The 16,402-nt window shown below is 34.9% G+C and overlaps 2 protein-coding genes across 2 annotated transcripts in view; one reads left to right on the top strand and one right to left on the bottom strand.

Moving 5' to 3' along the window:
- LOC140776676 (probable transport protein YPL264C) overlaps window positions 1–7,051 on the top strand; it is a 38,427-nt gene extending 31,376 nt beyond the window's left edge. Inside the window, exons 8-10 of the mRNA XM_073120467.1 lie at window positions 3,144–3,215; window positions 3,361–3,426; window positions 6,679–7,051. Coding sequence (XP_072976568.1) covers window positions 3,144–3,215; window positions 3,361–3,426; window positions 6,679–6,813 — 273 coding nt within the window. The 3' untranslated portion in view covers window positions 6,814–7,051. The remainder of the gene's footprint in view (window positions 1–3,143; window positions 3,216–3,360; window positions 3,427–6,678) is intronic.
- Window positions 7,052–8,847: 1,796 nt separating this feature from the next.
- Window positions 8,848–10,282, bottom strand: LOC140776315 (chitinase CLP-like). Its single transcript, XM_073119978.1, has one exon. The coding sequence runs from the start codon at window positions 10,278–10,280 to the stop codon at window positions 9,006–9,008; it is 1,275 nt and encodes a 424-aa protein (XP_072976079.1). The 5' UTR covers window positions 10,281–10,282; the 3' UTR covers window positions 8,848–9,005.
- Window positions 10,283–16,402: the final 6,120 nt, after the last annotated feature.

The raw sequence follows: 16,402 nt of genomic DNA, 5'->3' as shown, positions 1-16,402 counted from the left end.
CGCGAGAGAGGGAAAGAGGTAATGCGGTGGAGGAGGAAATGGGGGGAGGATCAGGATGGCTGCGGTGATGGGAAGGAGATAAGGGAGATGGGGAAGGTGGCGTTCACGGCAAGGGAGGGGAAGAAGAAGGAGAAGAGAGGACGGGGGGGTGGCAGGTGCCTGTGACGCGTCACGGGATTTTTTTTTTTAGAAATTGGGGTGTTACACATAAGCCATCTTGTCGGAGTTGAAATTTTCTCCACCCCAGAGGAGTTGATGTGATAAACAGTTTCCATCAAAATCCAGTCTACTACATGGACTTGTTTGTACCAAGTCAATCTTTATGTTAGTCTAATATGTGGCCACCATTTTGTGTTGCAAGTGCATGCTGAGTCGACACAATAAGTTTATCAATTGATAATGAGTCAAATGATGTTTTGAAGCCTCCAATAAGCCAATGGCCCATCAAGGGTTAGTGGAGCCTCCAATAAATCAATAACCCATTAAGGGAAAAAGGTTAGTGATGATGCTCTAATAAACCAATAACCCATTAAGGGTTAGTCTTTTGTAACTTAGGCAGCCCACACTTTACGAAATTTGGGATGAAAGTGATAGAACGTGAGAGAGAAGGTGAAAGAGAGGAGAAAGAGGAAATTAATGAGGAATTTAAGTTTTCTTCTTTAAATCCCATCAAAAGGTAATTCTTTTCTTTCATTTTCTTAAGCTTTTTTTTTGTTCTTTTGTTTATACTTCATAAACTAATTTATGGTGGAAAAAAAACTAGATCTAGCTCTATTTTGCTAGATCTTTCATTTGTAAGATCTAGCATTTTTGTGCTATATATATAAAAAATATCTTTAAAATAGGAAGCAACGGAAAAATTAGGTTTTCCCCATAATCTAAAAATCCGAAATTTATATATGTCAAATTCATTTAAATTGGATTAAAATTGGTACAAGAACATTTAGATTATTTTTTGATAAAAAAGACTTGAGTCTATAAGAAGGATATCAGAGGATGCGCGCTCACTAGATGATGTAAGTTCATCATTGTCATCATATCAATTATACCTACTAAAGTGATAAAACTTTTATTGTATTTTATATCCACAAAATGTATATACTTATTGTGTGTGCTGGTCGTTCCGTGGATGTTCAACATTCATATCATGTCATACTAGGATTGCAAAATTCATATTTGTATAAAGATTATATGAGATATTACAATGGACAATATTACCAATGGACGATTTTTGGTGATTATCGACAATATCTGATGCAATATTTTTCTTGTTATTTTTGTGTTGGCAAATAAAGTTTTTAATCATCGTCATTTTACGTACAAGTAGGTATTGATTTTTAATTATTGAATTATTCAACGATGGTCGTGCCACAGGCACAAACCGTGCCGACCACCGGTCAGCACAACACGTGCCGCGGTACTTGCCGGCTATGCCATAAACGGAGAGAAAAAAAAGAGAGATACTCACCTTCGCCTTCATCTTCGCCGATCACTGATCACCGCTCACTACTCGCCGTCGCCGTTGTCCAAGCGCGTCGAGTGCCCTATCTAGCTCGAGGAAGAAGGATCCAGATCTACAACTTAAGTTTTAACCAATAACATATATATATATATATTGATTTTTTTCTCTCTCTCTCTCTCTCCTCCCTCGGGCTAGCGCATCCGATGCGCTCGGGCGACGGCGATCGGCAATGGGTAGCTCGACGGCGACCAACGGAACTATTAGGTGCGGCACCGCTTGTGCCATGTGCTGGTACGTCATCGGCACGGCCATCCATGGAATTATTGTCAATTATTAAACGTGTTCAATTATATTATATGTTGAATATTATTTACTTCATCATTGCTATATCCTTAATAAAAAGCTCATTTACAAAATTAATCAATGTATAAGAGACTAATGTAGGTTTTAAAATATATATATTCAAATAAAAAATATCAATAAATATCCTAAGAATTATATTAGAGATGTATTAAAGGCGTGCTACTAGCACGTCCAATCTTCTAATACATAGGGGCGTGCCACTAGCACACAGGCACGTGGCTTCGACACAATAATTCATTGTTTCTTGTCTATTGCTTAATGAGGAAATGGCATTGAGCACCCAAAAGGACTCAAAGAGGGACTATGGAGAGGCCGACATCTATAGGCAGCCCTTTTTTCATCCTTTATTTTTTCCATTTATATTGTACCTCCAGTAATAAAGTTGGGCCCTCTATCACTGTATCATCAGCTTTTATGTAAAGAATAACTACTGTTTGGTATGCCCCTTGCAACAGGCATAGTTATCCTTGAGACTTGACATGCAAACGTAACCTTGGAATGACATATGGTAAATCCCATGCGTGCTGGGTTAGGCATCTTGTTTTAATTGATGCTTGAATCCAAATAGGATCATGAAAAAGGTTCCCTACTTGTGTGGGTTTGCTACAGTTGGAACAAATCCTGTCTAGAGTTGGAGTCTTTTTGTGTTTATCGCCTAATACAACTGGACTTGGAGGTCAATACCCAATAGGGCTTAGAATAAGAGCCCTATCATGACTAGGCAACAACATATCTACTTCGCACCTATAAAAGGTGGGTGCACTCATGAGTCAGACGAGTCGAGGAGAGAATTTAGAGAGAGAGGTGCATCGGCTAAGTAGTGTACAGTAATTTTATAGATTGTGTGCAGAAGCTGAGGGATCAAGATATAGAACAAGGTGATTTTGTTGTTACTCTTGGGTTTTCTTATTTACTAGACTTGGGAATTATTTAGAGGGTGTATAAGGGATTTTGGCTCAGGTTTTGGGTGGGGTTTTTACTTGAGACTTTTCGAGTAGATTTATTTGTACAGATTTCTCCTTTTTCATAGTGAAAAAGAAAATAGTTGCATGCCCCTGTGGACGTTGGCTTAGAGCCGAACCACGTAAATCTTTTTTGCTACTGCTAGTGTGTTTTCTTTGTTGATCACTTCTGCATGCCCAACACATCTTTTAGCGCATATACTTTCTTATTTTATTTACTTCTGACACATCTTTTAGCGATTAAACTTTCTTAGTTTATTTTCTTGTAGCAAGCTAGAGTTCTTTGATTTAAAAGAATATAGGTTATTTATCTCTAATTTGATTTAATACTTAGACTATCTTCATGTTCTTTGCAGGAAATTGTCCTACCCAGTCCTCTCACTCTTGTTCTCATGACTGTTCTAGGTATTCTTGCATTCCTTGCAGAGGTATTCTACATTTTCTTAGACCTCATAACTTGATTCTTCTATGGTTATATTTTTCAGACATATTTTGTTAGACTTGAATATACTCTTTCAGTTTTATGTCATTAGAATGCAGATAAAGGCCTCCTAACATATGCTCTTTTGACAGATGTTAGCAGCACGTGGACTTCAGCTTGAGAGAATTAGTAAAATCACAAACATTTTATATTTAAAGGTAAGTTATCTGGTAAGTATAATTATGGTCACCTATGCACTTGTGCACAACAGAGGACAAAGAGAAAAACTTATGGAACTGAGGTTGTAATATCGATAATGAGCAAATCTAGATTCAGAAGGTAATGCAAGGATCATAAAGCACCCAAAATATTTAGCAAGATTAGTAGTAAGGTTCAAAATTTCAATCCGTAAAGAAAATGAAATTTCATATATTTGGTCTATTTTGGTCGTTTCACCTCTGTTTGAGAGGTCCGAGTGCTGGTCATTTCTTACCTTAATAGAGGTTCGAGTTCCAGTCAATTCTTAACATATACAAATCAAAATGAATTTAGAAAAATAAATGAGTAAAATATAGCATAAAAATATGAAAGAGTGGAAAAAATTGTGAAATCTATATTACTTGGCATAATAAAATATCCCTAGGATACAAACAAACTCTAGGGGGGATCATGAAAATATCGAAGGCAGGTGAAATAACTGCTGCATGCAATAGTGGCAAGCACAACGCCCCAAAAAGGAAGAAAGACAAAGTAGAAACCTTTTTTTTATTATTGATCAAGAGCCTATATAGTTTTAAGCCAGACAGCCATCAATATATAAATTGGATAACTAAGCCAATCCTTCCAAAAAAAAACAGGCCAAAACAAGCTCAAATCATGTGCATATAACGTCATGATAAAAAATCCACTAAATATCAATCTCAATTTTCATAAGGGGATTTGAACCTATGACCTCCATCATGAGAGCTTAAAATAAAAACCTTTATCATAGATGAACAACATCACTTCATTCTTTTTCTTAATTTGTACTTTTTCCTACATGAATGTTGGCCTTTTATAGAGATTTTCTATTTATACCTAACTTCAACTATATGAGAATGAAAACAAGTCACTGTTGGCATCGGTGAATGGTCCATTCGGTTAGCATATGACTGCGATTGTCATTATGTTTTCCGACTCACAACGAGACCCGGTGACACTTCATAGACTAGATGTAGATTACAAGTGGAGGAAAGGGAGCCAATAATTGGTTTTTCGGTTCAAATTTGGTCTAGATTAGGGTAGAGAAAACCCAAAATCCATTTGTAATAACCTAACTTTGGACTTAGAATCATCCGTTTGGTTACTTTTGGTAGATTTGGGCTAAAACCGTAGAAACCATCAAAACCCGTGATTAAAACACCAAAATGCATAATGGTTTCCTGACATTCCAATTATGGTAGGTGAAAAATCGTGAATCTCTGATACCAATTGAAATTTTGAGAGAAAGAGGAGTCCTACGTTGAGTAGATTTAGAAGATATAGAAAGTCAAAGCAAAAGTTAAATATCAAAATCGATTTGGTTTAGGAAAACTAAATCCTACTAAGTTTTAAAATACCCAATTTAGAACCAAATTTTGAAAATCAATTTTTTAACGTGGAAGATATCTGTCATGTAGAGTAGAAAAAACCATGGACTCTCCCAAAATCGTTCGATCTATTTCACCAAGCAATAGAAATAAGACTTACTTATAACCTCTCCCGACACTCCAATGCCTAAGTGTTTAAGACACTCCAATGCCTGAGTGTTTAAGTAATATTTTGAATGTGATACGTGCGATTAACTTTTTTTGTGAAGTAGAAGGCATTTTTGTGGTAAGCATCCGACCTACGGATCAACTCTCAATCCTCATGTTGTTATGGTTGTATATATTGATATAGACAACTCGATTTAGGTCCTGCAGTCTTCGATGATCAACTTCCGTTGTAGACCAACACTCGGACACACTTGATGCGAAATAGACTCCGTGAAGGAAACCAAAATCTCTCTTAAGCGTGGAACTTAAATTTCTTTGAGCTCTATTTTGATGAAGACTTCCCTCTAACATCTGATTCATCTCCACCGATGTACTACAAGTTATATCGATGTTTAACTGGCACTCAGACTCAAGTAGTTCCGCACAATTGATAGAAAATTGAAAGCTTAAGTGAGGAATTTAATGATGAGTTGGAGAATTTGCTTGATTGGATACCTTGTGAATACCTCTTATTTAGACTGTCCACTATGGAGAACCTCTGTAATTCGTACTCAGACTCAAGTAGTTCCGCACAATTGATAGAAAATTGAAAGCTTAAGTGAGGAATTTAATGATGAGTTGAAGAATTTGCTTGATTGGATACATTGTGAATACCTCATATATAGACTGCCCACTATGGAGAACCTCTGTAATTCGTACTAGGTAAATCACCAAAAGAAACTCTTGTTTAAGATTTGAGAAAATGACTTTCCTTTTCTGTTCCGCACACACCATCTGGATACCATGGGGTGACGTCCGGACACCACTTGGTTTCCCTTATGTGAAATATGCTTTTCTGTGTTGGCATCCGGATGGGCCCCATTTCTTCTGCATTTTCTTCAGCTACTTCCTGCTCATTTCTATCAAAATGTTGAAATTCTGAATTTTGCTTCTTTTCATTTGAATCTTTGATTTTTTTTTTTTTGTGCACATAACACTTTTTCATACGTAATGCGTCTTGATCATACATAATTCTTTGATTGTATGTCATAAATACTTTGAATTTGACATTACAATATTTTGCACTCACAGTAGGCAATCACCCTACCAGTTGACAATGTGAATGAAAACCTTCGATATCTTGTTATTAAACACAGAGTGAGCTACGGCTACTCATGGACTATTATCATTCTAGTAACTAAACTGAACTGAACCAAAAAGATTCCACTATCAAGTTTGGAAATCCCATAGAGCCTTATTCAGATTTTCTAATGTGCAACAGCTTGTTCTTCTATTAAAGGGTAAACAAAAATAGCATCAGATGTGATGTTGCACTAGTCACAGTTACTATATTTTCAAAAGAAAAGGCCTTCTGTGAATGACTTTGTATTATGATCCCTTACATGACCCTAACCTGATGGATGCTTCACTCAGCACTTGTTTGTGCTTGTAGAATCGTACTGTCAACAGGCTATTTGGTATTTTTGCTGCTTCAAATTAATTTGGATTTTCTATGTTTGTGTTAAACTGAGAGCAACTTTTCTCATTGTGTACAACATTGTTTGCTTTGATCTTTTGATTGACAGACAATTAATTTTTGAAGAAAAGAAATGTCTACTTGAAATGTTGATTAAAATGTTTTCCTAGTTTTCCTCTGATTATAACAGATCAAATTAAAGCTTTTCAATTTGCAAAAATTAGTTTATACCTTCCGTGATAGACACCTTCAACTAATGTTTTTTTACTCGTTTTCAGGTAATCTTATCGCAACTGGTGAGTGTTGCATTCCTTGGTAGAGAACCAACATTTCATATGCTCATGGGATGTTTGCTTATAATAGCATCACTCTGTAGTACCCTATTTTTTGCACGACAAAAGGAGAACGAATAGCGTGGATCACTTTGGCAAGCTATGGGTGTCATCAAACTATTCTTTTAATTGTTCAATTCTTGTTATCTCTAATGACTTACTAGTTTAATTATAGCCTACCAAGTATCTAAATTTTCGAAGATGTGGTTGGTTATCTGCTTCAACCGAGTAACAACTCAAAATTGAATATTTAAGAGAAACCGTGAGGATTTTCCGTTAAGTATTTTCGAAAGTATATATAAAGAAATAGACATGGCTTCCATTGCTTTTGTCAATTGGGGTCAGGTTGGAGTGCTTAATTTGATGAAACAGATAGTTTCTCATAGAAGGAAAAACAAAATATATTAATCAAATATAATTCTAAACACCATTAATAGTAAATATATATTTGAAACAATTAACTTAAGACTAATTTTTTGAAGGAGAAATTATACTGATACATATGGCCAGCTTTAGCTTTGACCCTCTTAAAAATAATGGTGTGGTAGTACCTCCTAGAAGGAAAATATATATATATATATCATCTGTGGAAGGATATTGTCCTAAATTTGTACTACGACGGACACACTCGTCTTAACGAGTATTCTTCCCTTTACTGCTCCTATATGTTGAAACTTGAAAGGAGTTTTTAATACTAAGGATTGCTTGATAAATGGAGGTCAAGCTGTGTCTGAAACAAATAGTAAAAGTGAACGGAGCCTGAGTTCATTTTTGTCTATCTGTTTATCTTTTCTCTCATGGCCCTCTTTCTGGGTCTGGTGGGAAAGAAACAAAAGAATTTTTCTCTCTTCTTTCCTCCATCCATCCATTCTAAGGACTATTTTGATCTGATTTACAATCAAACACCGTAATAATCTAAAGCGATAATAAGTTTTCTCACGTAAGTTTAAAAATTGAGCATAACTAAATTAGTATAGAAGTAATTCCATAAGTGAATGTCTCCTGTGGATAGAATGTATGAAGTTTTAGGAACACTATGAAAATTTTCATTTTTCATCCATCTATTGTTTTGGTTGTCAAATGTTGGATAGCACATCAGCCAAATCTAACCTAACATAATCCAATTCAACCCAAGATTATTTTGGTCATTTTGTAAAAACATTAACTTTGATGAAATATTTCCAACTCCCAAAGCATCCGATTTTTTTAACAATTTGTTTTCCATCAGTTTATAATCGCATGAACTACGTGAATATATAACATGAACAATTATTCTAAAGCAAATATCCCTTTAAAATTTATAATTATAAACTATTAGCCACCTTATTACGAGGAAAATAATGTATTAGTCAACCAGATTAGACTAGGTTACTCGGTTTTTTTTTCTTCGGTTAAGATTTCTCCATTAGATATAATTATAATGAATAATATTAGACCTTAATTATAGAAGATATCACTTAATACTATATAATTTAAATTTAATTATTTACACTTATAGAAGATAGACTTTAATTTCAATTTAATTTTCTATCTCTATCTAATATCAAATTTTAGATTAAATTAATCTTAAACTAATTAAATATATATATATATATGTGTGTGTGTGTGTGTGTGTAAGTAATTAAAAAAATAATTGAAGAGATATAATTTAATTAAACTTTCATCAATTTAACTATAAAAAGATATCAATACTCATATTCTTATATATATATATAAATATACACACATTAATATAATTATCAAAAAATTAAAAATTATAATATATATACATACATGAATATGAAATTTAAAAAGATATATACAAAAATAAAAAAATTTGAGTCTATATACAAAAGAAATCATTAAATAGTGGTGACTTAGAAATTATAATTTAGAAATAAGTAGTCACACGTTGAACTGACTATAGGACTTAAATTTCAGTATTTCCATTATACCCATAAGTATACCAATTAAAGTTAGATCTCGCTTTACCTTAGAAGATAGATAGATAGATATGAAGAGTACAGAATATGAGGTCTTATTCTAATGTATTTATGCCTCGTAATGGCTACCGGATAAGCATTGTCCTTTGCTGACCCCATCATCATGGATGGCATGGCAAAATAGACGCCGTTTATAAAGGATGCTAATTAAATGTATATAATTAACGTTCTCCCCAGAGCCAATGTCGAGAAGAGTAATTAACTAATTATCCTCGGATCAATAAATTAACCAGCTAAGAAGCAATGCAATCTTCCAAGAGAAAAAAATAACCATGTAGCTTTCCACCTTAATTAATTCCCGTAAGTGAAGTTAAAGTTGGAACAAGTAGTCCTGACACCGAACAACGTCGAAGTGAATCCTAAAGTCGACCTCCCCACATCAAACACCAAGAAGTTATCCTCCATCTGGAACCCACCGATCACCGCCGCCTGCTCGGCCTTTGCCCCGCCGTCGACGAAGGCGAGGCAGGCCGTCTCCGGCCCCACCTGCTTCATCGAGTTCGCTCCGAAGAAGGTCCAATTCTTCCCTCCTCGAAGCATCAGATCGATCTGCGGCACTCCATACCCCATCCTCGTCACCCCGAGAGCTCTACTGTTGACGCAGAGATCAAACGGCTTCACCCTCGGAACCCGGGGGATCCCACGCGTAGCCTTAGCAAACGCCTTAAGGAACGGCCGGTAGATATGGGTCCTTAGAGTGGTGTAAGCCACCGCGGTGCTGAGCATGACGCCGCCGTGGCCGAGCGAGTCGAAGTCGAGCACGCGGGCGAGGAATTGGACCGCTTCCCTGTTGACGGCGATGCCCTCGACGTCGATGAAGTACGCGGGATTCTTCGGGTTCTTGAGCAAGGCGGTGTAGGAGAGGAGTGTGGAGATCTCCGGTAGCGTCGGCGGGAGGAGGCGGTAGGGCGCGGCGCCGAAGAAGGCGACGCCGGGGGCGGCGGTCGCGCTCGGGAGACAGATGGCGAATTGGTTGGAGTTAAAACGACCCTTGGAGAGCTGAGAAGGGAGGGAAAGGCGAGACCTCGCGAGACCGACGACGCCTGTGGCGGCGGCCGGCAGTGAGGTCAAAAGCGTTCTCGGCGCGCACGACGAGACCACGCCGGAGATGGAGATGCTGGAGGTGAGGTGATCGCCATTTGTAGTGGAGATCTGGATGGAGGTAGAAGTTAGGTCACCAAAGAAGCATGTTCTGGTCACCGGGTTCATCGGGTAGGCAATGCAAGTGCACGGGTTGGTGACGATCTTGACGCGAGGGCAGTGAGGAGGTTGGAAGACGGTGGCGGCGGCGGCGCAGGTGGTGGTGTTGCAGAGGAAGGTTGGGTGGTTAGGAGGGCAAAGAGACCAAAGGATGGGACCTGTGAGGTCTAACACAAGTGAGGTTTGTCTGTTGAGGGAGATGGAATAGAGAGAGGTGGAAGTGTCTTTGGTGATGGGTGAGACGAGGGCTCTCATGCGAGGGTTTAAGGGTTTAGCTTTGGTGGAAGGGAGTGGAGAGAAGGAGGTGAGTGCTATGAAGAGAAGGAGAAGAAGAAGAAGAAGAGGATAGGATTGGGTTTGAGCCATTTTGATGAGGATTGGACATGGAAGTAGGGTTTGAAGAGAGAAAGGAGTGGTATATATAGGAGGAAAGAGGGAAGTAGATAAGGGGTGTTGACTAGTAATTAATGAAGGGAGTGAGCTGTTTCTTTTTGCTTTGATAGTTTCTAATAAAAGACCATAGTTTTAAACTTACCAAGCTAATGCATTAAATGAGAGTCAGACAGCTAGTTCTTGATCGTATCACTTATGGTGATCGTATCACATGGTCAAACTCTAGTAGTTTGAAGCATAGACGTATTGTTGGAGCAAGAGTTCCATGCTTGAATCTAGTAAGATATCAAAAGAAAAATTTAAAGAAAGAAAGAAAAATTAAACTAGTTCAGACCTGGTGAGGCCTACTGTAACGACCCAGAATTTCAAATAAATAAATAAATAAATAGAAATAATTATTTAGATAACAATAGATTTGATTAAATCGAATTAGTTTTGCTAGATTAGAATCTCTATTTTAATAGGACTTTTATTATATATATATATATATATTAAGTATAAAAAGAGAGTTCTAGGTGAAAAACCATTAGAGGGGTCGGCACATTGTGGTTACAGTGCCGTAAGAGAGAGAAGAAAAGGAGAGCAAGACAATAGTGGGCGTCTTGAATTCGTACAGACTATAATTAGGATTTTAAAAATCAGATAATTTTGGGATTATGCCATAAGTATAAACGCAATGCGATGATGCTAGTATGTTAATTTTATAGTAATATTATGACATCTATGTTCATGTAATATTTATTAGCATTTATATATTATTATTTTATGAGTACCGCATACTTGTTTTGCATATTGTATGCGCTAAAGTTATGATGATCGTACTATACGTATTGGACATTGCACCACATATACATATCACCAAGTAGTTAGATCATATTTCGGTAATACTCTTGTACTCACACGGCTAGGTTAGGAGCAGAATGTATATATATTATATATATATATATTAGTTTATACCTAAGATCATTAGCCCTAGGAGAATAATCGAGTAAACTATACGGGTAGGCGTGATTATTGCTAAGTATGGAGATACACTTGCTAATCTTAAAAATAATGATTGTGAGGTAGGGCTTATAACTCTAGCAATACCCAATGACGTAAGGTTGGGATGTCTTTCTGAGTCGGGAGCTTGTGATTTCTCACATTGGGTGTGGTGATGAATATGAGGATAGGCTTACGACTGAGTCTTTAGTCTAAGACTATAAATAACTAGTCATATGCAGCTTTGTCAAGATATGTAAGAATGATATTACTATTAGATGTCTATTCCTCCTCATTGATTGAAACTCTCAGAGAGCTTGTGATGATATTTTTTGTTATGATATAGAGGCTCTCGAAGAGCATGTAATATTATTTATTGCCACGAACTCTAAGACTTTGAGAGAGTGTTGCTATGATTATGATTTTATTTTATCAATAATCCCTTATTATCACATTTATGAGTTTAATAATACGTTGTCATTTAAGTATGATTTATATTATTATTACATTTTATTTTATATTATTTTTATATTATAGAAGCGTGTATTTAGTGGGCTTCATACTAACCACACTTTGGTGAAATATTTTTTAGATACAATAAAGATAATGGAGAAACAAATGATGATTAGCTATATTATTATTTAATTTTTAGTATCAATTATATTGCCCCAGCATGGGTATTTATTCTTTATCTATTATATCATGGGCATGCATTTTAGAGACTTATTGTGACTTTTGATAAATTTAGAATATTTATCTGATTAATTTTGATAAATATTATTTTATTATTTTTAAATACTTTATTGAAATATTTAATCAATCGATCATATGAATACTACCTCTACCTCTACCTCGGTTTTATTCACACGAGTGTTAGGGGTAGATATTTTGATTTTATATATCTTTTCTTAAAAAAAATAAGTATACTAAGAACAAATATTTTCTATATTAAATATTTTTGTGTAGATACTGTTGCAGATTTTCGTAAAGACTCACTCATTTATATTTTGAAATGCTTCTTTCATTAATTATTCGTTAGCTTATTTTATTAAAACTTGATACGTGAGTGTCCCATGATCAATATTAGAGAAAAGAAAAGGAGAGGAAGGGTGACGGTAAAATTATCATTTGGCATTTTCATTAACACTATTTTTTTTCCCACTGTTTATGAGATCAATATGATCTAAGTGGATGCATATGAAAATGGGCAAAAGTTCAAGGGATTTTGGTGTAATTATCTCTTAAATTAATTGTAAAATAATCTTAATATTTTTTTCTAAAATTTTTAAGGTTAATCTAAAAAATAAAAGGTAAACTATATTTTAAGGTCAAATAAGAGATAACTATATATCGAGAGTCTTGCTATCATTATCTATTAAATTAAGTCAAAATATTTCGAGGCAAACGATAATAAAGGAAAAAATATGATGCTTCTAACAATATTTTCTAAATATAAAATCTTCTAAATTTTCTATTCAAATCCACACGTTGGATCATTGGGTATATAGAAAGTTTAATTAAGTTTAGCTTAGAGTAAATCATGGTGATCACAAGCCAAATCTTAGTACCCACATTGCGAGGCCAGTGCACTAGACTGTTACATAAGATTGTAAAATAATCAAACTAGTTTGATAAGACAAACTCAGCTCGAACTTGCTTGGTGTTAATCGGGCTAAGTCTAGCCTTATCTTGATTTGGGCCCGACCCAACTCGAGCTCAAAATAGTAATGTGTGGCATGGGCTAAGCCTCTTCCCACCCGGCCCGACCTTCTACTCTCATCTATGACACCACCAATATTTAATGCATATTGCTATAATCTTTTTAGTTCCACATTAGATATTTAATATATATATATCAATATATAAGTATGTTTATATAAAAGATAATTAAAATGTCTTCATATAAGTTCATTAAACTTGGCCTAATAATATATAATAGTTTTTATATTTAACGCATTATGCTAGACTTATTATATTTAATCCAAGCCTAATATCTATTTCAGCCCGACCCAAACCAGACCCGGCCCGCCCCTGATCATCTCTCGCTATATATAATATAGTATTTGAAACTGGTCAAGTTCAATCAATTAGCTTAAGCTGAAATCTAATTTTAAGTCGACCTCAATGAGGCTATATATATATATATATCGTATATATGTATGTATGTATTCTTTCCAAACATGCTTCTAGTTGAGTGACTCCATTTCATAGGGATGGATAAAAAACTATCAGATCCGTAGGCAAGGAAGGACAAATCTTATTAATGAACTTACAAAGTATAATTGTGAGGTACACCAGAGAAACAGCTGATGAGCGGTAACTCCTCCACATGAGATTTGTTCTTTAATTAAACTTAAATCTAGATCTAATCCATGGTTATATTATACTTAGCCAAAACACAAGGATTACACTGGCTATAATTAAGCATCATCATTATACATTCTTTTCAATATACATAAGCCAATCGTTAGCTAGATCATGATACTATAAACAATATATATAGTAGAGTGACTAACACAAGTCTAATGACTCTAGACCACATGCAATATTCTCCATTGCACATGACATCAAACAGCATCATGTTCCTGAATCAAACTAACCACATAGAGATAGCATCAGGATAAATTTGTTTTTATTATACTTATTCACGCTCTTTACCGTATGAATATTTATTATTTGACCCATACATTTTATGTAAAAAGAGTATAAATAATCTATATATTTTCTATTTTGTTAGCGGTTGTTTGATTAACCTAAGTTAACTCATGGTAAGTTATTATACGTTATCTTTTAAATCATATTCTATCCTAGTATCGCAACTAAACACAAGATAAGTATAGTATTATTATTTAAATCTAAGCTGGTCCTGGTCTTGTTATTATGGTAGTGATACTAAGAATCTAATCACATCTACTTCTTGCTAGATCTGAGTGCATGTATTAGTACACCTTGCTGTGTGGGCCTGAAACCTTTGATCCAGAATCAGATCAAGCTGCAGGTGGAGTAATCACACTGTCTTCCATTCTTCTCTTCCACAGACTCCTTTTACATCTCCATGCGGGACAAGATCAGTGAAGAGATATACAAAAGCTAGAATTGAGCACTTGTTATGTCTCCTAAAGTTAAGACTGCCTATAAAAGTATCATGTTTTTCAGGCTTTTGATTACATTGTGGAAAAATATATCCTTTCTCATGCATCAAACTGAGTCCCAACTTTCTCGAGGAATATTTGGAAAACCACTACCTTTACATCCATCGTGAATATTCTTTAACAAATATCATTATGTTACTAAAGCCTACAAAAGACATTGAAATTGGAGGAAGATAGAGATTCTTAGTTCGACTAGGTTTAGAAACATAGAAAGTAAAATCCGAGTCGAAGATAACAAATCAAAAACTAAAAACGATTTAGTGTAACTTGATTAAAGAATATATTATTATTTTTCTCTAAGTAAAAGAATACCCCAAACCCCACAAACGAATCAATCAATTCATATTCAGCATGAGATGATTGACCTGAATGGAGGTTCAAATTTTTGGTTTAAGTGTTGCTTAAGAAATTGTCCACCGATTCTTCGATGTGATGGGCTACTGAATCAAGAATACGCCGTCAGGGCTAAAGATTGGTCAATCCTGGCCACAGGTTCTTCTTCTTCTTCTTCTTCTTCTTCCCATCGTTTTAGAATGGACATTTTCTTATATATATGTTCTTTTGCTATACTTCTTCTGTTGCTCCAGTGTCTCAAGTAGTCAGATGAACACGTTTTAAATTCGAACTAATTCTTTTTTCTTTTCTTTTTTTTGTTAAGAAAAGTAAGTCCATTTCGTGATACCATTCATTCTAGGATTGGAGCAGAGAGAGACTCTCTCTAGTTTTCTTTTGTCTGGAGATCTTTTGTAGTAAAATAATAATTATTCCTCAGTTAAGTTCCAGGTTGTTCTGGAACAAACCTGATGGCCGACCCAACAATAACATAAGTGGTGGTGGAACTGGAATCCAAAACAAATGTCAACCTCGTCCTCCTCCTCCTCCTCCTCCTCCAACTAAGGTCGTCCGCATAAAATGGCCCTACCAGCCTACCTAACTTGGAAGGTTGACATCATTATCATTACCTAGGTTTTTATTTTTTTATTTGTTTTTTTTAGTACTGAGAAGTATGAATTAGTATTTATATGAAAATGTATAAGAATATAAAACTCTTTTTTAAATTTTCTTATTTATGGAAGTACATCTATGTTATATTTGAAAAATATATTAAATAATTTTTTAATAATTATTTAGAATTGGAATCGATCATACGACCTCCTTTATTATGGGAAGTACATATTAATTTTTAGTTTAATATTTTTGTTTTCTGATTTGATTACATTTTCTCTCTGTATTTTAACCCAATATCACTTTATCTTTATTTATTATAAAAAATATATAAATACCTCCTAGATTTTTAAAAAGCTATAACTTAACATGTCTGTTAGTCTTTCATAAGTTAAAACTTACATGTGAATAATACGTTATTTTTAAATAGATAAAATTACCCTCATGAAAGTAAAAAAAAAAACTATTTTTGGGATAATTTTATCTCCTTAAGAATGAACTACAAAAGATCTACTCTTCTTACCCAACATCTCTCTGTATCTTCCCACATGACATCTAGCACAAGCAACAACAATATCAAATACTCCACATGTCAAGTATCTTGTGTCTTCTATGATGCGTGAGTTATATCTTGACATCTTTCAAAGTTGAGAGAAATTTTTTATATAAGAATAGGAGTGGCGGATTAAAGAGGAAGAAGATGAGATGAAAAGACGATAAGATGAGATGGAGATGGGTTGCTCCGAATGCGATAGTAGGTAAGAGTAGATAAGTAATTTTATATTATCAACTAATAAACTCTAATATTTTTCTCCAACAACAAATAAATAAAAATGTAATCGTAGGACAAGACTTAATAACATCTAAGAAATTGTACCTCTTTAAAAAGTCCAGAGAGAGTATTTATATATTTTTATAGTATATTAAAATAAAATAGTGATACTAGGTCAAGGTGTCAAGGTACGGGAGAATAATATAACTAATCCTTAGATTTTTTTTTTACTAGCCCCAAATGGA

Source organism: Typha angustifolia, chromosome 14, assembly GCF_048772165.1.
Source record: "Typha angustifolia cultivar Huaian chromosome 14, ASM4877216v1, whole genome shotgun sequence".
NCBI lineage: Eukaryota > Viridiplantae > Streptophyta > Magnoliopsida > Poales > Typhaceae > Typha > Typha angustifolia.
Note: the sequence above shows the minus strand (reverse complement) of the source record. Positions and strands in the feature narration are given on the sequence as shown.

Coding starts and splice junctions, on each gene's coding strand:
- LOC140776315 (XM_073119978.1), bottom strand. CDS start 10,280: ATGGCTCAAACCCAATCCTATCCTCTTCTTCTTCTTCTTCTCCTTCTC.